The 27,175-nt window shown below is 28.6% G+C and overlaps 3 protein-coding genes across 4 annotated transcripts in view; 1 reads left to right on the top strand and 2 right to left on the bottom strand.

The window, feature by feature from the left end:
- LOC138933258 (uncharacterized) overlaps positions 1 to 8,067 on the bottom strand; it is an 18,226-nt gene extending 10,159 nt beyond the window's left edge. The window contains exons 1-12 of the mRNA XM_070295848.1: positions 7,852 to 8,067; positions 6,954 to 7,307; positions 6,453 to 6,579; positions 6,136 to 6,279; positions 5,884 to 6,011; positions 5,683 to 5,817; positions 5,144 to 5,429; positions 4,725 to 4,880; positions 4,377 to 4,568; positions 4,111 to 4,273; positions 738 to 837; positions 217 to 444 (exon numbers count right to left, since the gene is read on the bottom strand). Of these exons, the coding sequence (XP_070151949.1) occupies positions 217 to 444; positions 738 to 837; positions 4,111 to 4,273; positions 4,377 to 4,568; positions 4,725 to 4,880; positions 5,144 to 5,429; positions 5,683 to 5,817; positions 5,884 to 6,011; positions 6,136 to 6,279; positions 6,453 to 6,579; positions 6,954 to 7,040 (1,746 nt within the window). The 5' untranslated portion in view covers positions 7,041 to 7,307; positions 7,852 to 8,067. The remainder of the gene's footprint in view (positions 1 to 216; positions 445 to 737; positions 838 to 4,110; positions 4,274 to 4,376; positions 4,569 to 4,724; positions 4,881 to 5,143; positions 5,430 to 5,682; positions 5,818 to 5,883; positions 6,012 to 6,135; positions 6,280 to 6,452; positions 6,580 to 6,953; positions 7,308 to 7,851) is intronic.
- Positions 8,068 to 11,899: 3,832 nt separating this feature from the next.
- On the top strand, positions 11,900 to 18,387 carry LOC138932994 (monocarboxylate transporter 9). 2 transcript variants are annotated; one of them, XM_070295377.1, is made up of 10 exons: positions 11,900 to 11,976; positions 12,809 to 13,006; positions 13,184 to 13,310; positions 15,260 to 15,474; positions 15,548 to 15,638; positions 15,706 to 15,974; positions 16,081 to 16,352; positions 17,377 to 17,675; positions 17,782 to 17,976; positions 18,049 to 18,387. In XM_070295377.1, exons 2-10 carry the CDS (start codon positions 12,827 to 12,829, stop codon positions 18,183 to 18,185), a joined length of 1,785 nt encoding a protein of 594 aa, XP_070151478.1. In that variant the 5' UTR covers positions 11,900 to 11,976; positions 12,809 to 12,826; the 3' UTR covers positions 18,186 to 18,387. The 2 variants fall into 2 exon arrangements, with proteins under 2 accessions (XP_070151478.1, XP_070151477.1); XM_070295376.1 differs by lacking the exon at positions 11,900 to 11,976 and adding an exon at positions 12,544 to 12,590.
- Positions 18,388 to 22,759: 4,372 nt separating this feature from the next.
- LOC138933336 (cytochrome P450 4g15-like) lies at positions 22,760 to 26,516 on the bottom strand. Its single transcript, XM_070295951.1, has 8 exons — positions 26,194 to 26,516; positions 25,844 to 26,057; positions 25,369 to 25,665; positions 24,830 to 25,262; positions 24,539 to 24,607; positions 23,805 to 23,973; positions 23,526 to 23,700; positions 22,760 to 23,288 (listed from the first exon to the last, which is right to left on the bottom strand). Exons 1-8 carry the CDS (start codon positions 26,330 to 26,332, stop codon positions 23,102 to 23,104), a joined length of 1,683 nt encoding a protein of 560 aa, XP_070152052.1. The 5' UTR covers positions 26,333 to 26,516; the 3' UTR covers positions 22,760 to 23,101.
- Between the last annotated feature and the right edge of the window lie 659 nt (positions 26,517 to 27,175).

Here is a 27,175-nt window from a genome sequence, read left to right as displayed (position 1 = left end):
AAGCAGTGGTATCAACGCAGAGTACTGATAATGCCGTTTTTGTTTGAGCATCGCTGAACACTGAGGAGAGAGAGAGAGAGAGAGCAAAAGCCTCTAAATTCCGTGGCATTCAGCACTAATTATCAAGCACGTTATCTGACTCCAGTAATTATTCTGTAACACAAGCCACTTACCGATAATGATGCAATAAGTGATAATAAGAGTCGGAAGAGATACCGCGTAAGCAGCGGTGCAGATTCCAAGAACGATCGTCAAGCCGCCGAAATATGCGACCTGACGAAAGGTGAATCTTTTCATCATTGGACCGCTTATCAGGCCTAGGCTGCACGTTATTGTTCCATTAAGGTGAAGAATTAGGCTTGTTTGCGTCGCGGTAATACCGAGACTTCTAAAGCGTTCCGCAAAAATAAGTCCGAAACACTGTTGCACTGGTAGCACAGCTAACTGATAAAAATAATTGCGATCATTCGTGCGAAAAAATTATTTTTAAAATTCTGTAATATTTTTTTAATCTCTACGACAAGCTATTGTCTTGAAATCTAATTTTAAAATATTTTTAAAAATAATTTTTTAGAATACGCAACTTTTTTGTTAGAATAAGAAGGAGAAAGAGATTTTAATGATTTTTAATTGAAATGAAGATTGTGCACGCGTGAGTGCTAAAACGTTTTATATCAATAGAGATTAATCCGCTTGTGGAATTTCTAATAGCAATTGCAAAGATAGGACTGGCTTACATTGATAACAGTTACGCCGACAACGATAGCCCATGCCCAGCCTTGGTCTGTTCTGTCACGTGTCATTCTATCAATCGTATCGATCACACTTCTACAAGTACTTCATGAGAGTATGCGATTTCTACAAACTTTCAGTTGTATTCTGTGCTCGTACTTTCGATAAACTGTAGATTTAATTGTCCTCTAACAACGTACGATATTAAGTTCGGATTGGCCAAGTGTTTGATAAGATACGAGTTATAATATCTTTCTGCCAGCTATGAGATAAGGTTTCTTTCACACCTCGATTCAACCACGTTGCATTTACATTTCTGGTGAGAGTTCATAAAAGTATTCGTATTTAATTGTTGACTTTTTGTATTTGATATTTCTTTAAGAAACAGATGTCATATATCGCGGATTCTGTAATTGCAAAAAATTTTTACATATTTGAAATCGAAAGCTTAATCAATACAATAAAATATTATAAATTAAGCAAAATATATAGTTAAGTAATGTATAAATTTATATAAAAGAAATATATATATTGTATATTTATATAAAATATGTGTGTGTGTGCGTGTGTGTGTGCGCGTGTGTGTATGTGTGGGTGTATGTGTGTGTGTGTGTGTTATACTAATTCAACATAGTGATTAATAAAGTGGTATTAAAGTAGAAGCAATGAAAATGAGCAATTCGTTTAATTTAACTCAATTGACTCTGAAAACTGCGATACTTATAATGATGAAAAATAGCGACAACTTTCACAAATCGTCAAAGTTATCTCATTTTTGATATGTACATAATTTGATATATGTATAATTTAATATAGTAATTATACATATATATACAGGGTGTCCCATTTTAAAGGACCCACTCAAATATCTCAGAAACACTGCGTTAAATCGAAAAATGTTTCAAACAAAAGTTGTGTGGCTTCAATGGGGCCATAAGTTGGTGACAATGATTTGACCTTGAAAAATCATTTGAAGGTCATGTGAAGGTCAACTTTAAAATATTAAATAAAAACTCCCATTTTTTATTTAGTATTCTTGTAGCTGATATTGAGAGTTTTCCAAAACACTATAATAAAGTATTTTTTTATTAAATACTTTTTGAGTTATTTTATATTTTAATCTGATACGTTTTGATATAAAAAATTAAATATCTCGTAAAATATTTAATTTTTGATAATCTTACCGTAATACTTCTATGTACAGAATAATGAGACAAATCAATTAGTATAAAAAAAAAATTGTTTTTAAGAAAATTATTTACAATGTATTTTTTTAAACAATTATTTGTTTTTTTTTGGCACTAATTAATTTGTCTTATTATTCTGTACATAGAAGTATTACGGTAAAATTATCGAAAACTGAATAGTTTACGAGATATTAAATTTTTTATATCAAAATATGTCAGATTAAAATATAAAATAACTCAAAAAGTACTTAATGAAAAAATACTTTATTATAGTGTTTTGGAAAGCTCTCGATATCAGCTACAAGAATACTAAATAAAAAGTGGGGGTTTCCGTTTAAGATTTTGAAGTTGATCTTCACATGACCTCAAAATGATTTTTCAAGGTCAAATCTTTGTCACCATCTTATGGCCCCCTTGAAGTCACACAACTTTTGTTTGAAACATTTTTCGATTTAACGCAGTGTTTCTGAGATATTTGAGTGGGTCCTTTAAAATGGGACATCCTGTGTATATATATATATATATATATATATATATATATATATATATATATATATATATATATATAATTATTGCTGAGCTATTTAAGTAATAAGTAATTAAACTAACGATATATTAAATTTGATGAATATATTCTTTTTTGTTCCGATTATTTTAATTATTCTTATTATAATTATTATTTAAGTAATATATATATATATATATATATATATATATATATATATATATTGTAATTATTTTATATATTTTTATTTTTTTTACTTAAATAATAATTATAATAGAATAATTAAAATAATCGGAACAAAAAATAATGTATTCTTCAAATGTATTATATCGTTAGTTTAATTACTTATTACTTAAATAGCTCAGCAATAATTACGTGTAATAACGTGTTTGATTTCTTTTGTTTGCTCTTCGTTAGAACAGCTTAACTTTTTTATACCTACTTATGATCAGGGGTTCTTATTTTCTCTCGCAAACTGCTTGTTTGGTGATCAAGCGCAGATGTTTAACGAAGATATTTGGCCAATATGTTTGTCAGGTCTATGTTAATGAATTAACGTTATTGAAAAATTTATAATTAAGTAATTATAATCTAATTATACAAAATCAAAATTTTTCAAGATTATGTTGATTCAAACGAGCAACACTCCCACGCGTTTAATTTTTAATCAATTTAAATACCGGGCACATATGTTTGAAATGCACATTATTTTATATAAATGTTCTGCACACGTGAAAGATAGGAACATATGTTCTGGCACGAGCAGCGGACGCTCCGAGACTGGCTCGAAGAAGAGTCTGAACGATAAAAACCGGCTCTGCAACTTCATCTAAACGTTGATCGTTCCTATCAAGTGGTAACAACTGCGTCTTTGTTCTCGAGCGCGAATGCACGCGCATTTCTCAATGTATTTATTTATCAGCCAATTCTTTGCACACATTTGGCGCAAATTTATCAACGCGCCTCATTATCTCGCAATAAGTGCAATGACACAAATGAAGACGTATGTATGTTACATTAGACATAGAATCATAGAAGCATCAGAATTTTATCGCGCTTTAATAAATTTGCAATTTTATATGAATAAAAAAAAAAAAAACAAATTTTGATAAAAAACACAAATAGATGTATAAAAAAAAAATATAAATTGTCTACAGAATATATCTATTATGCGTGCAAATCATCTTTCTTATTCGAGGATTCTTTTATCAATTTAAAATTTCTTAAAAAAAAAAAAAAAAAAAAAAAAAAAAATTTTAAACAAGACATTTTATTTGTTAAATAATATTCAGCTCGACGAGAAAAAATTTTACTTTTGGATAAAACAAGTTCATTGCACTATACGAAAATACAAAGTAACATTGACTGTAGATAAGACGATATCAGCGTGTAATAATAAATTATAAAGTTGTCGCGGAGATATTTTCTATTTGATTTAACGCGCAAAAATATATTTTTTTTTTTTTTAAAGACGTAACTGCAAAAATTTCAATCGATGCACGATTGATCATCGTGTTTGATAATCATTAATTATACGGGAATTATTAATTAAAGGAAAAAATATTTTAAAAAAATTAATCAATTTTATTAATATTCCTGCTTTTTCAGTTGCGACAAAATCAGAAAAATGCTTGAAAAATACATTCAAGATTATCGTATACACAATTAATACTAAATTTCAATTACTATTCAGTTATCTGCATTTGTAATTTTTTAGCTATGGTAAGTCGTCGTTTACAAAAGGCGATGTATAAAAATTCGATGCTCCACATAATAAAAGTGACAAGTATTACAACGGTCATTATGTGGATGCAGATCTTGTAACTTTCACTGATGTCTCTGATGTATCCTTTTGAAGAGAAAATTGATATCAAATTAGAATTTAATGTTATTTTAATAGACATTTAATAGATATTTTAATATTATATATATTTCATATCGTATCAACATACCGATTAAAGGACTTATAATGACCACGCATAAGCCCTTGAACACCATATACATTCCAAATGCACTCGGTAGCTTCTTCAAAGTACAACACTCCGATATGCAAAGATTAAGATTTACCAATGTAGCGCCACGCAAGAATCCCGCTATCACGAACATGATGATTAATGGTATCTTTGCCGATTGTTCCGCCAATACTGTGTAATAACGAAACTTTATATTTTCTTGTTAATTTTTCACAACTTTGTGTAGTAAATTATATTTTAATAATTAAAAAATAAATAATATAAAATGTAATGGCAATATTATGCAACATTCAAATTTAATAATGGCAGATTTAATGAAAGAATTACCGGAACGTGCGGTTCCAACGAAGAGACAGAAGACCCAAAAGATCATGCGCTTCTTCCAACCGAACTTGTCAAAAAGCGTCGGCAAGAACAATCTGGCGAGGATGTCAACAAATGCAGTCAGGGATAAGCAAAAGGCGATCTCCGCTTTCGTCATTCCTGTTGATTGTCAAGTTCCTACGAGCAGTTTATGTAATTTCCGAGCAGTGCTATAGCGAGGATGTTTGTTTTTCAATCATCGACCTTCCTACAATATTGTGCTAATGTGGCATTGGCATAGATTTGTATGTGATGTGAATAATTTGTAATTTCAATATCTTTATATGTTCGTAACATAAAAATATAAATCTTATTCATCAATGAAACAATAGGCATCCTTTGCTACGGTACGCTGATTACGATTTACAATTAAATGCGCTCACCGATATCCGAGAGAAAGAAAGGCATCATCAATTTAAAATTTGATTCGGCTACGTAGAAAAGACTGCAACCTAGAGAGACGTTTAAATATGTGGGATTCTTCAGAAGATCCAAGTCAAAGGTTGCTTTTATCTTCTTCATAAGCGATTCATTTCTCGATGAGAGTTTTGATTCATTTTCCGCCTTTTGATCCTTGGTCCAAGTTGATCCGTTCGACATCCTTCGTGATCCAGTAGGATTTCTTTTCATTAATAAAGCTTCGCTTTCTCGTTCTTTGTCAGTCTTTTCCTGAAGAAGGATTTTATACGACCATGCTATTATACATATTATTTTTTATGTATATTTATACATACGATATTTGTTTTATTATCCGTATTATTGTTCATATGTACATGAATATATTTTTAATTTGTTTTTTTAATAATTTAATATATAAAAATTCGAGATATAATATATTAATAAACTATATTTTATTTGACAAATATATATCGCTTTAAATCACTTAATATTTTTTAGATTAGAATATATATATAATAATTACTTCAACTGGCAGTGACAATGATCGTTCTTCAAGTGGACGTAATAAACATGATCCTACTATAGAATGCAGCGCCCATCCTCCCATGATAAGTGTTGTGCCACGAAATCCATATAATTCCAGCAGCATGTGTATTAGCTGTACAATGTATAATTAATTATAAGAGATTTATTTCTTTCCATTTATTTCAAATATATTCCTTACCAGCGGCACGAGCATCATTCCCAATGCAGTTCCTGCCATGGAAAATCCGACCGCTTGGCCACGCTTTTTGTCGAAAAATGTGTTCAGTGCGACGAAGGAACAAGCCGTTGCAAGGCCAGTACCCAGACCTAAAATGAATAATAATTATAGAAAATATACGTACGGAAATATTATTTAAATATGTAATTATTAGTAAAAGAAACTCTATGCAAAACTAAATAATTTATACAATATATAATAATTATTTTATACCTCCTAAAATGCTGTAAGTGCAAATAATATAAAGCATACTATTAGCCCTTGATGTAAGTATTAAGCCACTGCAGCTGAGTAAAGCTCCAAAGAATGCGACTTGTCGATAAGAAAATCTTTTTAATAATGGTCCAACTAGAAAACCTACAAATTTATATGAACAAGATTGGATAAACAAGTATACTTCTTTCTTTTTATATTTCTAAATTTTAGAAACGTTTTAAAAAATAAAAAGAAAAAAAGAAAGGAAAAGAGAAGATTCTCTAATATTTAAAATAATCACATATATTTAGATATTGAGAAAAAGTCGCATTTACCTGTAAAATTGACAATGGCATCTAGAACGCTCATTATAACCGATGTTCCTGTAGAGTCCACATCGAGGTCCATCAGCAGATCTTGGAAAAGTAATCCAAAAGATGGATCCAAAGAACGCAAAGAAAGCTGCAGTTTACGTACCATATGTTGTCAGTAAGATAAGTCAATATTTACAAATTAGAATAAAATTAATACTATATTAATCTGTACGATATATGCAATAATGTAGCAAAATGAAAATAGAAAATGTAACAATAATAGTTTTTATAAAATTTTCTCATAATAATTATTCCAATCTTATTTTATGAGAGAATATTTCAAGAATAATATATATATATATATCACTGCATTATATAATATTTTTATCTAATAATATATAGATTTAAAAAATATTTTTTTATTATATATTTATTTTCTTTTTATAATATATTTTTATTGAGAACATGAATAAATAACTTTGATACAATATAGAATGCGATAGTAATTTTGCCAGAATTTACCGTAATTAGACTGCTTCCAAGGCAAACGAACCAGCCCCAGCCACCATCCGGAGGTTCTTTAGTATCTTTCTTTACGTTTTCTGTCATTTTCCAAACAAACCGTTTTTAATACAGTTTAACATAAATTAACACTGAAGAGCATTGCACACGTATACTGAGAGCTACGTTCTGTCAACGATCTGTTGTAAATTATATAAGCGTTTTTTGATCGAACAGGACTCGCTGACCACCAATCGAATTCGTTCGACTCACTACTATACAGTTTCTTGTGGATGACTAATCGTTGATCGTGATGTCAGCAATTTACTTCTACACTTGTTGTCACTCTTACTCTTAGAAAGTACACTGGACAATCTACATAACGGAAAATTTTGTACCGATATATGTAGCATGTACAATCGATTGAACGAGGAATTTTCGAGTATGCAGCAAGAAATAATCTTATGCATAATACGCAAGTTACGCAATAACGAAGAAAGATTACATTAACATTCATTTACATAACGTGCAAGGTACGATTGATTGTAATCAAGTTTGACGAATATAATGAATGAAAAAAGTATCTACCTTGCATGTCACATGAACGTATGAAACGTCAATGGAAAAATACATTAACCTTTTTGTGTATGTAACTTTTTCTCAATATATCTTATCTTTACGTCATATATAAAGTATGCTGTAAGTTATACGTGTGTATGCAATAAATATGATAGAGAAATGTATCTTTGATCAAGTATCTTTATACACAAAGTCCCGTTTTATTATAAACATGATCGTTTCACATAATTATAGGTCATCACATATATGTCATTTTGCCATACTTTGTATATTTTTTGTAACAATTATTTTAACATCATAATAAAATTATAAATATATTATAACAGGTATTAGAACTTACTAATTTTTCATCGTAAAATTAATTTTATTATTTATATTCGCTGTTGTTTCATACGATTATGTCATCTCTTGTATAATAATCACTTTATATCTCGCTGCTCACTTCTTTCTTGCTCAATAACGCACAGATCTTTGTAATTTGCCAACATAAATGACTGAACACGACTTGATATAATTGGCAAGTGATCGTTCACGCGCGGGTCTACTAGTTGCAGAATCGTTTGCAACACTGACCGACCTTCGTTGGATGACCGCTTTATATACCATATATTTAGATAGTACTTATGAGATAATAAATATAAGGCTAGACTTATACGAAAAAATTATTTTTATTAATACGCGTTAATAACTATAATAAAATTTAATTTTACATTAAAGTTTATATAATATTGTACACAATAAATAATATAATAATTTAATGTAAAGATAATTTATATTGAATTATATTACATATTATATTTAATTATATAATATTTAATTTATATTAATATTTTTTGTATTTTTTATTTTTGTATTATTTGGAGTGAGAGAAAAAAAAGGGAGAGAGAACTCTGATTATAAAAAATTGCAAGAATTTTTCAATATTATTGGTTTAGAGAGTGTATAAATTTCTATACTGCAATTTATATTTTATGTAAAGTAGATATAATTATATTTATATTGTAATGCTCGTTAATAGAATACAAACAGCGCCTTAATTTATATAACTACAAAAGATGGAACGTATACGTGGTAAACATTGTTTAGGTTTATAAGAATATAAGAATATAATTTATCTCTGTAATTTATTGTTATAATAATATTTCTATAAAGGGAAAAATTATTGAAAAAGATATTTAAAGTCGATTACTCGAAAATATCGAATCCCTTTTCCGTAATACTGATTAATTAAATCGATAAATGTTATGTTCCATTTTTTATATCGATGAGAATATTTCTCTCATTAAGCGAAAATCATATAATTTGACATGTTAAATATTAATAGTATGTGAATAATTTTATTTGTTTAATTCGAGTTTAATAATAATCGAGTTTAATATTGCATAAAAGATTTATTGTATATATACATATGTATGTACAACATTATATTATCATACATAAATAATGCTAATAAAAAGATTATAAAAAGTATTATATAAAAATAATTTTGTCTTTAAAGTTCTTGATTTAATTGTAAATTGTACACAATATATATATATATATATATATATATATATATATATATATATATATATACTTGATTATTTAAAGTACTGCTATACAATAACAGAATTATGAAATACAATATACATTCAACCGTACTATGTGATTTAATTGCATTGACAATAGTATCAATTTTTTTAAAATATAAGAATGACAAATAGAACAGTGCTTAGCGTAATATTAAAACAAATTATTGCTCTTTTCCAAATAATAAGGTTTTAAGGAATTTTTACAGAATCTTTTTCAATTCAAATAATTTTATATATGAATATATAATTTATAACTTTTATTGTTCTAAATCATCATGACAAGTTTAATCGCCTGAATACGAGCTTTCCTGTTAAATTCCTTTTTTATAATTATCATTAACGATAAATGTTTGAGAGAGAGAGAGAGAGAGAGAGAGAGAGAATTCTGAATAATTATAAAATTTAAAAAAGATATTAATACATTGAATTACTTGCTACGAATTTTTCTTAAAAACCGTCATAAAAATAAAGTACCACATTTTATAAAGAGTTTTGTACAATAAAAGTTTGTGTGCATTATTTTTCTCAAGACTTTTCTCGAAAGAAGAAGTTTACATTTCTTTTTTGTATTTGTATTGACATCTGTGATAAGATCAAGCCATTATCGAGATAAACTCGATTTTCTGCTCTTGTCGACAATATTAATACAATACATTAAGCTATCAGTTTCTGTTGTAAAATTACAGCTTCTAGCGTCAACATTTTTAAAACCAGTTCATTAGTGGACCCGAAATCAACGTTTTGTGCAAAAACTGGTGCCCATTTATGATCATTACCAGATTTGCCACTTTTTTTTTTCGCCCATATATGATGAGCCTAACTAGTGAACTGGCTAAACGTGATGTTGCATTGACTGTCAAAATTAGTAATAGCTGAGGCAAAATCGGAAGCTCTGCTCATTTTACTTTTTGTGTTAATAGTGATTATAAAAGCAAAATATTTATTCTTCACAGCCATGATGATTCACGGAATTTGCAAAAATAGGTGAGTATCTTTCAAGTTATCACGCAAATTTTTAGTTTCCTAAATAATGTATAAAAATATCACGGTATCAGTAGGTAATAGTTTCTTGTATTACGATTATACGTTTATAAGCGTGTAACAAGGATAATCGGTGTTGTACATTTGTAATTTGCTGATTCTGCAGCATTTTGTATCATTGTAAATGTCAGTATAGAAGCCTTAATTTTAATTTTTGTTATCATTGGCAATTTACGATAATCTTTGAGTTCATACAATATATAAGAAAAAAAGTCTAATTAAAAAATGATACTCTATTTTTGCGATACTTAAAATATAATTGCGCGTGCGTATTATCACATTTATTCAGGATTGGACTAATAGCTTTGACATGTATCAAATCTCTCTACTAATACTAAATCGTGCGTATTGTACCTAAACTTTGCAATTTATTTTTATAGACTTTAGAAGAATGATGTGTATGTATGTGTGTGCGTGCGTGTGTGTATGTTTGTGCGAGTATTAGGTGTACAACTTTGCTTCCGCCGTTTTTTTCCCGAAATTCGAAGCTTTATTGTAAAAAACTGGTTATACATTTATGATTCAAAGTATTGTCCATCGCTGGCCACTACTTTCTCCCATCTTTTGACTTTGACTCGAGTCTTCATTAAGTAATGCCTCCAATTCTGCATCTTCGAAAACCTTCTCTCTTCCACCGCTATGCCGGTCTTCCACGTGAAAATCACCGTTCTTGAAGCGTCGAAACCACTCACGACACGTTTTTTCACTAATAGCGGCTTCGCCATAAGTATTTGAGAGCATTCGATGAGCCTCAGCCGCAGATTTCTTCATATTGAAGCAGAAATCTAAAACCTCCCGCAAATGACGAGAATTTGGCTCGTAAACTGACATTTTCAATCGAGAATAACTTTATGACGCAGACACAAATCGACTAATGTTTCTATGGGGTTATGTTGACAGATGCCCAAATTTATCGCATGACGTCTATGATCTATTTATTTCGACCACTACTTACCGCTAAAGCCATCTATAGGAAAACGGCGGAAGCAAAGTTGTACACCTAATAAAATGCGTAAGAGACAAAGTCTATTCGCTGACAATAAAAAAAGGTAATGAAGAAATGAGAAGCTTTAATAATAAAAATCTTTTTCTTTTAAAATTATTCTCTCAAAACTATTTGATTAGAAAAAAATTAATTAAAATAGTATTATCAAAATTAGGAAATTTGATAGGAGGAAGAAAAGCCATCTTTAATCTCACTCTCTTAAAATATTTTAGATAAAAATTATTGTTTTAATATTTTAGCTAGTGAGACTAAAAACAAAAAAAAAATGATATGTTGGTTTTTTTAAATCTTTTCTCTACAATAAAATCTTTATATATTGTCTTATTTATGTGTTGAAAAAATGAAAGAATTAAAATTTTTGTATTTATATTTATATTACAAAAAATTTGTTAATGTTTAAAAATTCTATGATCTTTGTTAACTTGTATCTTGTTTATTCCCATTAGTTTACTTTTTAATGTAATATCAGATCATTTTTATTTGTAATCGATTAATTAAATATATAAAAAAAAAAATAAAAACATTTTTGATTATTTTTCATAAAATGCGTCTCATATTATATTTAATTGGTGCTTCTTATGTATAAAAAAAAAAGAGTACATTAGATATTTTGTTTACACTCTCAGTTTCTCTCTCGCGCGATTTCATGATTACGGATGGTAATATTTCACTCCGGCCTAAGAATGGGTATTTAATATGATGACACCTTGTGCATAGATAAGAGGGCCTTCGAAATCGTCTTTGGCATGTTCAGTTAGTCGAATACTAGTCTACCTTCGATTATCGTGGAAGTGTATCAAAATCGTTGATGTTCGCCATATTTATCTATTGTGACAAATTCTATTAGGTAAATACTTAAATCTTATCTTTAACCAGGATATAATAAAAACAATGGAAGTATTGTTTGATCTGACTTGTTTGATATACGCGAAAAAGAGATTTGTAATATTTCATTATATATATAGAGAATGCTAACAGAAATATAGGATATAATTTTATGTAAAATATTTTTTCTGAAAAGATTGTTTCGTAATTACATGTTATATTAATTATTAATATTTAATTATTCAAAGTACTATGTAATTATTGGAATGATATGTTTGATCGCTTTATACAAACTTTACAAATTGTATTGTTATTCCTCGTTAATTATTGATCACCCATTGTGAAATTTTTATTTTTATTTGCTCAAGAATAAAAAAAAGATATATAGATAAGATAATATAGAATTTCTCTCACACATTTTTTCCGTACTTTCAATTTTTTGCTAGATATTTCGGGTCACTTTGATTAAACTTTGATTAACTTAATCGGCGATCGATTCAAATTCGCAGAAATACTATATAAGTCTGAATCGGATTCAAACATCGCTCTTTGTAAGATTATTGAAACTGTTTTCAATCCAAAGGTTAAAAAAATAAATCACTTATTTGACAGACACTTTTACGGAGAACTATGACTGTAAGATATCAATCTCTTTATCTTATATCATATTTTTTCTAATTTTAACAATAATAATTAAAAAATTAAATATATTTATGTGAAATATAATTTTATTTTTATATTTACTTTTTATTAAATATCTTCTACATCTTCTTTGTATCTTTGAATATCAATTAGGAAAGCGATTAATTACTACATACACTAAATTTTGACGATTTCAAATTTATCATTTCAAGATTGAAAGAAAACACGGTATGACAGTGACAAAAACAAATAGCACAACGACATGTGCACCTACAATTGGAGATAAAAACAAGAGCACAACTATGAAAAAAGAGGAATTGATGAACAAAGAGGATGAAATTACTTTGGAAGATCTGGCTCCAGACGGCGGCTGGGGATGGATGATTGCATTGGCAATGATATTAATTTTTGTTAGTATAATAATAATGACAAACATAATAGCGCTTAGCATAATTTTTAAAACACAAATTACTGCATATCTGCAAATAATATGAAAGAGTCTTTAGATATATTTTCATAATCCTTTTCAACGCAAAAATGAACTATTTTATATAGAGATACATAATTGATAACTTTTGCTATTTTAGTTTACTACAATGGGTCCAGCATCGTCATTTGGCATAATCTTTGGCGATTTCCTTCAAAATTCCGGACAGGCGGGCATGGCATCAAGTCTTTCCAATTCCTTCTTCATGATCACCTTCTCTATTGCAAGTAAATGTTTTTATAACATCTCAAATTTGAAAAAGATGTAATAAATTATTTATAAAGTTATTACGCACAATTAAAACTAATATATAAATTTAATAAACACATATTGTATATGAAAAATGCATTTGCGTAATAGAGGAATTCCTCAAGACTTGCTCCTTAAGAAATAAGTTTGCATTTGCATTTGTGCATTGACATCTGCGATAAGAAGATTAAGTTTTTTGAAGAAGGTGCGACCTTTTGTTCTTTACGACAGTATCAGTGCATTAAATTATGCTAGCTCTTGCTGTAAATTTGCAAGCGCTAATGTCCTTGTACGGAGGATTAAATGGATTCTGTATGTACTGTAGCTTTAATTTGATACACATTTGCAATTTGTATGTAGATATAATATAAGTTCAAAATTATACAGGGTGTCCCATTTTAATTTCTTCAGGCAAATATCTCAAAAACCAAGCCCGGAAGAGAAAAATGTTTCAGACAAAAGTTATTTGGTTTCGAGGGGGCCATAAGATGGTGACAATTATTTGACCTTGGAAAATCATTTGAAGATCATGTGAAGGTCAACTTTAAAATCTTAAATAGAAACCCCCATTTTTTATTTAGTATTCTTGTAGCTGACATCGAGAGCTTTCCAAAACACTATAATAAACTATTTTTTTATTCAATACTTTTTGAGTTATTTTATATTTTAATCTGACATATTTTGATATAAAAAATTAAGTATCTCGTAAAATATTTAGTTTTTAATAATCTTACCGTAATACTTCTATGTACATAATAATAAGACAAATCAATTAGACAATCAATCAATAAAAAAAAGAATTGTTTTTAAGAAAATTATTTACAATGTATTTTTTTAAACAATTATTTGTTTTTTTTTTGGCACTAATTAATTTGTCTTATTATTCTGTACATAGAAGTATTACGGTAAAATTATCGAAAACTGAATATTTTAAGAAAAAAATATTTAATTTTTTATATCAAAATATGTTAGATTAAAATATAAAATAACTCAAAAAGTATTTAATGAAAAAATACTTTATTATAGTGTTTTGGAAAGCTCTCGATGTCAGCTACAAGAATACTAAATAAAAAATGGGGGTTTCCTTTTAAGATTTCAAAGTTGACCTTCACATGACCTTCAAATGATTTTCCAAGGTCAAACCAATGATACCATCTTATAGCCCTCTCGAAACCAAACAACTTTTGTCTGAAACATTTTTCTCTTTCGGGCTTGGTTTTTGAGATATTTGCCTGAGGAGATTAAAATGGGACACCCTGTATAATTCGAGTATAACTGCATTACATTATATAAATCGGATCTATTAATTGATAATTGTTTTACTTTGATACATAGCTATTATTATCACGCCGGATTAGGTTTTTTTTTTTATAAATAAATTACAATTATATTAGACAAGAAAATTACTTTGGGTAAAGAATCATGTCCTTATTATCAATGAAAGTTTTCTTATTTGTAAATAAGTTCAAAGAGATAATATTTTTGTCATAAATTAAATCGAGATTCGTAAATGAGGAATTAAGTAGATGAGTCTATTATAATTTTTTAAATTTACTTTGTTATCAAAATAAGATATAATTAACGGAAAAAACAGAAATTTAATTTATAATTAATAAAATTATTATAACAATATCATAATGCTGTGAAACATGAGAATATATTTGAAACGTGTAAGTGCTAGAAGAAAGAAGATATATGTAGACGTATATAACAAATTATATAAAATATTATATATATTTTTTAAAATAAAAGGATTGCTTTTTTCATTTAATTAAATTAAAAAAACTTTTCTTTTCGTTAAATTTTTAATATATATTTTTAAGAGATTACATTTTTTTCTCATAATATTACTATATTGTTATTAATAAAATAATGCTTTTTTGTTTCACTTCTGCATGAATTCTACAGAGTAAAATATTTTGTACAGGTTTGCTGACCAACATCTTGTTGAAAAGATATTCTACAAGACCGGTCGGACTTGTGGGAGCGCTCTTTTTTGCAACATCAGACATCATGTTGGCATTTGTCAGAAATATATACGATTTGGCTTTCCTTTACTTTTTACAAGGTTTTGGACTGGGCCTAATTATTACAGTCTGCAATACGGTTTTCAATGCGTATTTTGTAAAAAAAAGAGCGAAAGTAAGGCAATCACGCGACTCGTGCTTATTTATACCAAATTAAATTAAAAATTAAAAATTCTCTTATTGTTCAGGTGATGAGCGCGGCGCAAGTCATCATCGCTTTGGGTGGAATTATTTATCCGACATTAACCGAAAAGATGATGACATTATATGGTTTTCGCGGTAAGACTCTAAAAATAGAAAAATTCTAAAAAGATTACAATTATTAGTTTCGCATGATTTGTATTAGGTACCGCAGCGATTATGGGCGCGATAAGTCTTAATGGTATCGTCGGCATGACATTAATGCACCCCGTAGAATGGCACGCCAGAAAGATGGATGATGTTCGCGCTGAAAAGGCGCGCAAAAAAGAACAAAGATATCAAGAACTAGCGCTGTCGAATCATCGTTCAACCATCGATGATATTCACATATCTTCAAAGACTAAATGGAGCAGTCTTCATAATCTTAAGAAAGATAACGGCACAGAAGTGCCCTTATTAATAGAAACGCTTAAGGTGCATGAAATTTATTGGTCATCGACGTTATTTTGTTACTTAATTTGCAGCTTTTCTAAACAATATTATATTTTTCAATTTACGCATCATTTATTATGTAAATTAGCCTTCTGCCCAGAGAGTCGCTTCAATCTCCGAAATCGAGGGTGGGATTCGCGAAAGGGCGAAATCAGTATCTATGCGAGAAAGTTTAGCGAAGCGTATATCGGCTTTATCGGCATCTAGCTTGGTCAATTTGGCGACTAGCGTTGGTACACTAAGTGATATACGTCAACAATATCTGGAAAAGAGAAGCTGGGAGGAACAAACAAATAAGGAAATTCAGGAAAAGAAAGAGAATGAGAAACAAAACGCCGAGGAGAAACAAGAGGAGAAAAAGTGATCATTATTCTTACAATTATTTGTATGATTGATTTATATGATTTATTATGTCATCGAAATTTAGGATTGATTAGTACGACTAATAGATTTTATCTTTTCATATTTATAATTTGATTATATATATATATATATACAGGGTGTCCCATTTTAAAGGACCCACTCAAATATCTCAAAAACACTGCGTTAAATCGAAAAATGTTTCAAACAAAAATTGTGTGGCTTCAAGGGGGCCATAAGATGGTGACAATTATTTGACCTTGGAAAATCATTTGAAGGTCATGTGAAGGTCAATTTTAAAATTTTAAATAGAAACCCCCATTTTTTATTTAGTATTCTTGTAGCTGACATCGAGAGCTTTCCAAAACACTATAATAAAGTATTTTTTCATTAAGTACTTTTTGAGTTATTTTATATTTTAATCTGACATATTTTGATATAAAACATAAAATATTTCGTAAAATATTCAGTTTTCGATAATTTTACCGTAATACTTCTATGTACAGAATAATAAGACACATTAATTAGTGCCAAAAAAAACAAATAATTGTTTAAAAAAATACATTGTAAATAATTTTCTTAAAAACAATTTTTTTTTATGCTAATTGATTTGTATCATTATTCTGTACATAAAAGTATTATGGTAAGATTATCAAAAACTAACTATTTTATGAGATATTTAATTTTTTATATCAAAATATGTCAGATTAAAATATAAAATAACTCAAAAAGTACTGAATAAAAAAATTGTTTATTATAGTGTTTTGGAAAGCTCTCGAGGCAAGATACAAGAATATTAAATAAAAAATGGGGGTTTCTATTTAAGATTTTAAAGTTGACCTTCACATGACTTTCAAATAATTTTCCAAGGTCAAATCATTGTCACCATTTTATGGCCCCCTTGAAGTCATACAACTTTTGTTTGAAACATTTTTCGATTTAACGCAGTGTTTCTGAGATATTTGTGTGGGTCCTTTAAAATGGGACATCCTATATATATATAACCGATTTATTTTGTTTGAAGATACAAGGCAATTCTGAGGGAACTCTTGGATATGTCATTGGTAAAGAATTGCGGTTTCCTGAATTTATGTTTTGGTGTTAGTTTTGTGTGCACCGCCGACTATGCTTTTTCCTCTTTTCTTCCTCTTATAATGAGCGATGCAGGATACACTAAACGCGACGCTGCGTTAACTATTACGATTAGTGGAATAGCTGAGCTTGTATCGAAATTTTTATTAGCAGTTTTTACATTAATAGTGGATGTAAAGGCGAAATATCTCTTCTTTGCAGCTATGATAGTCACGCAATTCACAAGGCTAGGTGAGCATCTTTTCGCCTGATTAGGCAAATATAATAAATAGATTTTTACGCAGGAATTTTTATGTTTCTACGATGAAGTATCATATAAAAGAATTACGATTTGCAGGTTTTTTATTATACAAGCATACACTTATGGGTGCATTCATTATGACAGCGTTGACTGGTCTCGCGCGTTCGTGGCTACTGGTTCCGCAGCCTCTAGTCATTATTGAAGATATCAGCATAGAAAAGTTTGCCTCGGCTTATGGTATTTTTGGAATTATTAGTGGCTTAGTTACGATAGTCTTCGGCGCTATCATAGGTAAGATAAAAAAAGGGTAATACCATTGCTGGTATATCTATGATATAATTAAACATACATATATTGTCGTAGGATTTATTAAGGATTGGACTGATAGTTTCGATATATATCAAGTCTCTCTACTAGTATTAAATGGTGCGTTTATTATACCTTGGGCTCTACAGTTTATCTTCTTGGATCTGAAAAAACGACAGAAGCAACTTGTATAGGAAACTATTACGAAGTTTTATCCATCGCTTATAGGAAGGAATAAAGACATATGTCAGGCGTTATTAAAAATTCATGGTCTAATTAAACGGATATGAATGAGAAGACGCAACAATAATCACATAAATTAATATATTGTTTTTTGGTTGTTTCTTCTTTAATATGTTTAACGTTATTCATCTTTAATATATAAAGAGCATATCAGTGTAGATTTGTTCATACATAAAAATTTTGATATTTTATAGTGTATTTAATCTTTTTGTATATAAAAGTTTTAAATATTTTTAAATATAAATTAGATTTAATTTTTTGAACTGACTAAACTGATGATGACGAAGGTATTTATGAAATAATTATGACAGAATATCTTAACACTTTAAATCCAACATGTCTTCTATCACATAAATTACGTTTAAGAAAGTATATTGTTATCATACCTATTATTAGTATTAGATAAGAATCTTAGTATTAGCAAGAATTTATGCAATGATACTAGATTATTGATTTTAGATTTAAATAATAATTTATTAAATTGTAAAAATTTTTATATCAAAAGATGTCAGATTAAAATATAAAATAACTCAGAAAGGAATAAAAAAATAGTTTATTACAGTGTTTTGGAAAGCTCTCGAGGCATGTTACAAGAATATTAAATAAAAAATAGGGGTTTCTGTTTAAGATTTTAAAGTTGACCTTCACATGACCTTCAAATAATTTTCCAAGGTCAAACCATTGTCAGCATCTTATGGCCCCCTTGAAGCCACATAACTTTTGTTTGAAACATTTTTCGATTTAACGCAGTGTTTCTGAGATATTTGAGTGGGTTCTTTAAAATGGGACACTGTATATATATATATATATATATATATATATATATATATATATATACAATATATATAGTATATAAAATAGTATAAATAGAAAAATAAAGCTTCCTCTATGAGAAAGTAAAAATTAAGCCATTTGTGGATTGTGCGCGCAGAGCGCATGCCTATATGTCAGTTTTTTTAAAAAAACATCGATCTATACAAAAATATGTCTTATATATAGTACTTTATTTGCAAAACAAAAGTTATATTAAGTAGTTACATTAAGTATATGGTGAAATTTTAAAAATAAACTCAAGTATATAACACTTTCTGTATCGAAAACTTCTGTCTATCCATTAAATACTTTGGTCCAGCACTGAAGAGAATAAAAGCATAGTGATGTCTCTCTTGCATTTTTTTCTAGTTGGAAATTGTCTGGATTAAAAACTGTCGGATTTGGGTAATATTTCTCCGATCCAAACGACGTATTGCAGAATTAATCTCGTGGCAGTCTTTGGAAGAGTATAATCGCTTGTAACTGTCATATGAAAAAGATTAATTATTTTGTTCTTCTTAACTGTACATAAATAAGTTTGCATAGTAAATGAGAAAGAAATTTATAACACACATTCTCAATGTTATTATTGTATTTAATCAGGCATGTGCTTACTCATCTTTACATCTTCGTTAAGTTTTCGGGCAATCGCAGGTACCGATTAAAGTCTTATATTGTTAGAGTTTTCAAAATAACTCTTTCGAGATATTTCATTTCTAGAGTGTCTCGAAAAGTGCATTGCCTGTCGTTGTCGCCGAAAATTGCATACAATTCTTCATATATGCGAACCTCTGCACAATAAAGATCATCAAGTTGAAAGAAGAATTACGAAATGTCTTGCGATTAATATCGAAGTTGGACAGTATCGATCTTTTTATATAAGAACAATAGAAAGTAAATGTCGCATAAATTGCAATATGACTAGGATACGGTTAAGATATAATTTTAATTTTAACACATTATTCTAGTTTAATTAATAAATTAATGATTTGTAATTAATTATTAAATTAATAATGTTAAGAAATGGTCGGCGATCCGGTTAATGGCAAAAAACTGTTTATGAAACTGTGTGTTTCTTGTCATACCACGGAAAAAAATGGTAAACATAAAATAGGTCCTAACCTACATGGCATTATAGGGAAAACTTCTGGAAGTATGTGTATTATAATGTCTCGTAAGCCCAGTTTGTTAATTCTCATTGTCAGTTAAAAATCAATTCAATAACGTAGAACAAATTTTAATAAATATACAATATTATTGATTATCAATTATAATATGTAATTAGTTTAATTTTTTCAGCTGCTCCAGGTTTTAATTTTACACAAACCATGAAGGATAAGGCTGTTGTATGGGATGAGAAGACTTTAAATGATTATCTCGAATTTCCCAAAAAGTTTGTTCCAGGAACAAAAATGGCATTTTATGGTCTTAAGAAGGCCGAAGATCGAACTGATTTAATTGCTTTTTTAGCTACTTTGAAATAATCTCATCTTGATAAAATACCACCATGTGATATTACTCGATGGAAACGCAAAAAACAGTTAACATGTCAGTGTATTATTACCATAAAAAATAAAATTATCAGAGAATATATTTTTCTTACATATATTTCGATATAATGCTAATATATATATATATATATATATATATATATATATATATATATATATATATAATAAATATATATATATCAACGACTAAAAGAACAGAAAAGGATAGAAAATAATAAATTGCAATTTTATTCTTTTTTTATTAATACTAAAATATTACATTATTATTTGTCGTGTTATTATTTGACTTTCTTATATATCGCATGCATACATTAATATGATATATCGTTTTATAATAGCCGATACATTTTATAATAGTCAGTATATTTTAAATATATGTTGATATAAAATAATAATAATATGTATATTAATATTTTTAGTTTTTAATCTACGCGTTAATATATACTATTTTATAGTTTTTAATTTATATGTGGAAAAAATTACACGTATAAACCAATAAAAGCAATACAAGTTTGGCGTTTAGAGTCTGTCAAGACACCAAATAGGTTTTCCACTTGGAGACTAACAGACTCAGATCTCAGATTTAAATTCTTTGCGGAATCTAGAAGTATCGTATAAATAATGCTAAAAAAAAACATAATTTTATAATTTTTAGAAAGAAAGACTCTCTGTGCAGTGACATATGTATACGTTTCGCACGAGAAAACCGTGGTTACCAAAATTATAATACAAATGAAACGATAAAATATGTTTCATATAATGTTTTATTTATTAAAAGTTATAAGATCAATCTTAGTGATCAGTTTTATAATTAGCATTAGATAATTGAAAAGGAAAGGCACACAACTTACGTTTCGCTTAAATAATTGGTATCTATATAATTGTATATATTATCAGGGTTGGGAAGTAACGCGTTACTTGTAACGCCGTTACCGTTACAGTTACTTTTTTTCGGTAACTGTAACGGTAATGGCGTTACAAATTTTATTTGTAACGGAAAAAGTAACTTCGTTACATTTTTTGCGAGTAACGAATGTAACAGTTACTTTTATCGTTACTTTTTTCAAATTTTTTGATTTATTTAAGATATTATTCTTGCTATTGTGCGTGATAAAATTTTTATCTTAACCGTAAAGCCGTAAGCAAATCGACCAATTAGCATTCTTATTATGTTGTAAAAATGCTTGAATGTGATTGATCAACTTATGGCTCTTGCAGACCAGTGCGATGACGCGACACGCGATATCCAATGAGAGCTTTATCTTTTCGGAAAAGCAGAGCTCTCATTTACTACCAGTTCTAAGTACCTTGCAACGAAAATTAGAAAATCTCAATAAATCTGACCTTATAGATTGCCATTCATTAGTTGAAGCTATTTAGCAAGGTTTAAATAAAAGGTAACTTATTAATTTGATTAATACATATGTTATTTAATTTTAAATAAGGATTTAATTGAAAAATATTATTTTATTTTAAACTATTGATTCAAAAGTATTAATTTCAATAAAACAAACAATGTCGCTTAATTTACTATATTTGATTTTAAATTTCTTACAATATTTGAAACAAAAGAATTAATAATAGCAGCATGTTTACATCCAAAATTTAAGTTAAACTGGTTAACCGGAGAAAAAAGAAAACGTGCTGAAAATTACTTGGAGGATTTATTGGGAATCCGATCAACTGAAAATTCTTCAAAAACTGGAAAATCTGACGATCACGATGATTTTTTCATTTTTGAGCAAAAAACGGTGCAAAATGAATCTGAACAAGAAGAATTGCAACGGTTTTTAAAATCAAATAATTGTAATATAGAAATGTTAAACGACTATCCAAAACTTAAAAAACTTTTTATTAAATATAATACAGCTCTACCAAGCAGTGCATCTGTAGAAAGAATGTTTAGCATCGGTGGCTCTGTATTAACACTACAAAGAGGGCATTTAAATGATGATACTATGAAGCAACAAATTTTATTAAAAATTAATAAAGAATTTCGATAAAATTTAATCATTTATTTTGTAATAAACCTTGAATGAAATCTTGCTTACAATTTTTTAAAAGTTTTTCTTATGCAAAATAAATTATTAGTTTGTATTGTAAAAAAGTAACGGAAATTGTAACGACTCGTTACTTTTTAGTAACTGTAACGGTAACGAGTTACTTTTTAAAATTAGTAACGAGTAACGGTAACGAGTTACTTTTTAGAAAAAATAACGGTAACGGTAACGAGTTACTTTTATAAAGTAACTTTCCCAACCCTGTATATTATACACACAAGAGGCAAACGATATGTACATCAGATTTTTTGAGATATATATTTTAAGTATAATATCTTGATTTTTTCAAATACACATTACATAAATATTGTTTTGGAAAAATATTATAGATAGCGGGTCCATCGAAAAGAACACCTGCTTCGAAAATATATAATGTACCATATATAGAAATTTTTAATCAAGTATATATCAATACGTTTAGCTTTATTTCGTTTACGTTTGCGCGGATACGGAAATATTAAAATTCTTGCCGTTTCTCTTGGATTATATACAAGATACTGGCTTACGCGGCTCGAGCTTAATATTGAATCCGTCGTGTCTTTTCAGAATGATGTCGGCCCGTAATATAAAATCCTCGTCTACCACATCAGAAGTGACACGGTAATTCCTAAGTATTGTCGATAACAGGACCTTCAATTTCAGCATAGCGTATTTCCGTCCCACGCAGGATCTTTACAAAATTTATTATTGTCAAATATACATTGTCAAATATAATATTATAATAAATAATCGTAACGTGTTGTTTTTATGATGAAATATTTTCGCTAGATGCTCATAAAATATATGTCAATGTATTAAAAATAAACGAGTTTTAAACTCAAGCATATAACAATATTTCTGTACGATAGAGAGATTTCTCTTTAATTTCGAAAAAAAAAAACTGTACAAAAAAATATCTATTAAATACCTCGGTCCGGCGCTAAATGGAATAAAGGAGTAATAATGTCTCTGTTGCATTTTTTCCGGTAGGAAATTGTCCGGATTAAAAACTGTTGGATTTGGATAATATTTCTCCGAACGATGTACTGCGAATTGTGCAATCAGTATCGTAGCAGTTTTTGGAAGAACATAATCGCCTGTAACTGTCGTAATAAAATAATATATATTATGTATCTTTCGCGTTTAATTTATTTACTATACAAGTTTGTAATAATAATTAATATTATGTTAAATGAGACACGCTTACTTATTTTAACATCTTCGTTAAGTTTTCTGGCAATGAGAGGTACCGGTGGGAAAAGTCTCAAAGCTTCCAAAATAACTCTTTCGAGATATTTCATTTCTAGAGTGTCTTGAAAAGTGCATGGCCTGTCGCTGTTACCGAAAATTCCATCCAGTTCTTCATGCACGCGGGCCTACATAACGAAAATCATCAATTTAAAACAACTGATCAGGCTGAGAAATATTGACCTCTTTAACAAGAATAATAAAAATATACATTGCAACTGCTTTAAGAAACGTTTAATTGAAGTATTTCTTTGATTTTGATAAATTTAGTTGTAGATAATTTAAGAATTTGTTAATATAAAGATGTATATGTATGTGTGTTTGTGTGTGTGTGTGTGTATGTATGCTGCGAGCTCTAGAGCTATTGATATTATTATCATAATAAAATAACTGGCAAATTAAAAAATTTATAAGAATATAAAACTATGTTTCATCCACATCTTTAATTATATGTTATATTAAAATAATATTTAATGTACTATTGTTTGTGTGTAATTATATATTAATTACTATTTTTTTTTTTTTATTTGGCAGATATTGATTCTTAATACTAAACTTTAAATATCAATAAGATGTTTTGTTGTATATGTTGTAGATGTTTTGTTATATATTTTTTAAAGAACTTAAATATAAATATTTAAAAAAATCCAAGAGATTTTTCCTGCAGAAATATTAAGCCGCTAATAAATCTACCTGAATATCCTGATGATTTCCTAAGGCGCATAACGTGAAACTCGAGCCAGCTGCCGTAGTATCATGACCCTATAATAAATCAATAATGACTTTTCTAACAATGTATCAAATTGATATAGCTCGTGTACAGTAGCGTAACTTGATATATACAAATTTTTTTAGTAACAAAAAAAAAAAAAAAGAAAGGGAGTGAAGGAAAAAGTTTAATTATAAATATCAATACGTATGTCATCAAGTAACTTATTATATGTGATCGAGTTTACTATTTTATATAAAAACTGCAGTACACACCTCAAACATGATAGTGTTTACTTCCTCTCGAATTTCCTCATCGGTCATTTGCTCACCGTTCTTTTTCAAATCAAACATCATGTCCAGAAAGGCGAGTCGTCTTTTTTCACCTATGTCATTTTCATCAATGTCATCAAGATCATCTCTTACATAATGCAGTTTTGTGTACTTAGTAGCAGTATTTGCGTCATTTTCTTCATTTTTGGTCACATTCGTACTTTCCATAGTCTTGCTGCTTTGCGCATTCTTTTGCTGTTGATTTTTTTTTAATTTCTCTTCGACATCCTTAGATTTCTCTTCAATTACACTATCTGTCAGTGTGTGAATAATATTGAGCAGCTTCTTTTGCTTCTTCGCAAACTTTGAGAGTTTAAAAATTATGTCAGAACGTAACGTGAAATCATAATGCCTTCTATGTAGGATATCACTCATTCTGCAACATTTTAATTATTATTACAATAAATTGTCTTCATAACAAATACTCAATAATAAAGTATTATATGTAATTTTAAAGGGGGAAAAAAAACAACAATATCTACTTCATCACGGCCATTGCATAATCGTATCCAGTCTTCTGCCTTTTTTCCTTTCTGACTCCCATCGCAGTTTCCGTTAAAATGTCAACCGTTACAGCTGATAGATAATCATGACAGTCGAACTTTTTTCCAACTTTATTGCGAAGCTGTCTAACGAGATCCATGCTATTCTGATAAAATAAAGGTACAAATGTCTTTAAAATACTCATATGAAATGTGGGCGCTATTGCTTTCCTATGTTTGCGCCATTTATCGCCAGATGTGATCAATAAGCCGTCTCCGAGCCATGGTTGGAAATATCTAAAATAAAAAAAAATAAAAAATTTCATAAAATATATATATTTTATATTTATATCCTTTTGGATACAATAAGATTGAATACAGATCTAAGAAAGATAAATAGAATGGACAAGTTGCACGTGTACATATATAATTTCAAAACAAAATGATATAGATCGTTAATTATTTGACTTGTTACCTATATTCCACGGATTTGTCGAGATGCACCGAGCTACCCAAGACTATTTCGATATCTTGTGGATCAGTCAGAGCGATTATTACCCTTGTTCCGAAATATACGCTTATTACTGATCCATATTTTTCATGGAATTGGAGAGCTACGCGTAATAAAGTTTCTGGAGATAATCCAAAAGTTGTTAACGCGTGACCTAGTATTGGTACACTCGGTGGACCTAAAAGAGAAGACAAAAAATTAATTCTAATCAATATAAGATTATAATTTTTCGCTTTAATAAATCCAATTTTATATTGTGTTAAAATTTACTTGAAAGTACATTAGCAGTTAAAATGTTTAAGTCCTATACATACTTGGTAGCCTTTTGGAAAGTTGAACTGCTCTTGAAGTCTCGACATAATAGTATAATGCAATTAGCGTTGTGATAAACACGGCCAGTAGAGAATAAGCTATAGTTGGTAAATACGACGTCGTTACCGGAGTTGCATCCATTGTGATAATAAGTTGTTATCTTATGGTATCACAATGATGACGTCTTGATCTTTCTTGATATGATCAAGACTGCAACAACAGTTTAATAAATAACGTTTTGATTATTTTGCAGTAATTGTAAAAGAGTCACAGATATTCGCTAGTTTTTAAAATGATGTTCTCTTCACTTTTAACCTGCTTGCAAGCATCGGTCGATCCTTTATAAGCTGATGTGATCAGGAAATACGAAAAATATTCATTGTTTTAGTTCTTAATTATACAGTGACCTTATTTTACGTCACGACACATGCTCATTTGTATTACGAATAGCAGATCGAATGAAAAAATTTTGTCATGCAATGTATGGCAACTTTGTGGAATCAATTCTCAAATAATTATCAAAATATAGTATATTTCTCTTTTTATTTTGTAATTTATATTTTGTAATAATTAATTACAATCATTAAAATTTGACTAACTATAATTTATTTAAAAATGATAATTAATGACATGTTTGCAAACAGCATTATAAATATTAATTGTATGCCTAACAATTTATTTAATTAAAATTATTATATTCATGTGTACATTGAATTCTTGACATCTCTTGATATCTTTACATTTGTAATTCTTTGAAATATGCCATTTTATTCAAGGAAATCTCTAATAATTTATACACAATATAAAATTACTGAAATCATTTTTAAAGTACTGTGGTATAATACAATATAAACTAATACATACTAATAATATCGAACTTATTGATATATATACAATGCTATAAAATTTAAATCTCTTTCATAATATTAAATCTATTTTCTTTCAATTTCAAATCTGCATTGCATGATAATTCCATCCTCTTTT

Source organism: Polyergus mexicanus, unplaced genomic scaffold (genome assembly GCF_030449975.1).
Source record: "Polyergus mexicanus isolate NDT 795.1 unplaced genomic scaffold, iyPolMexi1.0 SCAF_5, whole genome shotgun sequence".
Taxonomy (NCBI): Eukaryota; Metazoa; Arthropoda; class Insecta; order Hymenoptera; family Formicidae; genus Polyergus; species Polyergus mexicanus.
The sequence above is the reverse complement of the archived record's forward strand: the minus strand, read 5'-3'. Positions and strand labels throughout refer to the sequence as shown.

Bases quoted from the DNA above. Each gene is read 5' to 3' on its own strand.
- LOC138932994 (XM_070295376.1), top strand. The intron at 16,353-17,376 runs GTGATCATTATT...TTTTGTTTGAAG, and splicing joins GAGAAACAAGAGGAGAAAAA to ATACAAGGCAATTCTGAGGG. The intron at 17,977-18,048 runs GTAAGATAAAAA...ATATTGTCGTAG, and splicing joins AGTCTTCGGCGCTATCATAG to GATTTATTAAGGATTGGACT.
- LOC138933336 (XM_070295951.1), bottom strand. From the start codon at position 26,332: ATGGATGCAACTCCGGTAACGACGTCGTATTTACCAACTATAGCTTAT. The intron at 26,058-26,193 runs GTATGTATAGGA...CTTCTCTTTTAG, and splicing joins ACTTTCCAAAAGGCTACCAA to GTCCACCGAGTGTACCAATA. The intron at 25,666-25,843 runs GTAACAAGTCAA...TTTTTATTTTAG, and splicing joins GACAAATCCGTGGAATATAG to ATATTTCCAACCATGGCTCG.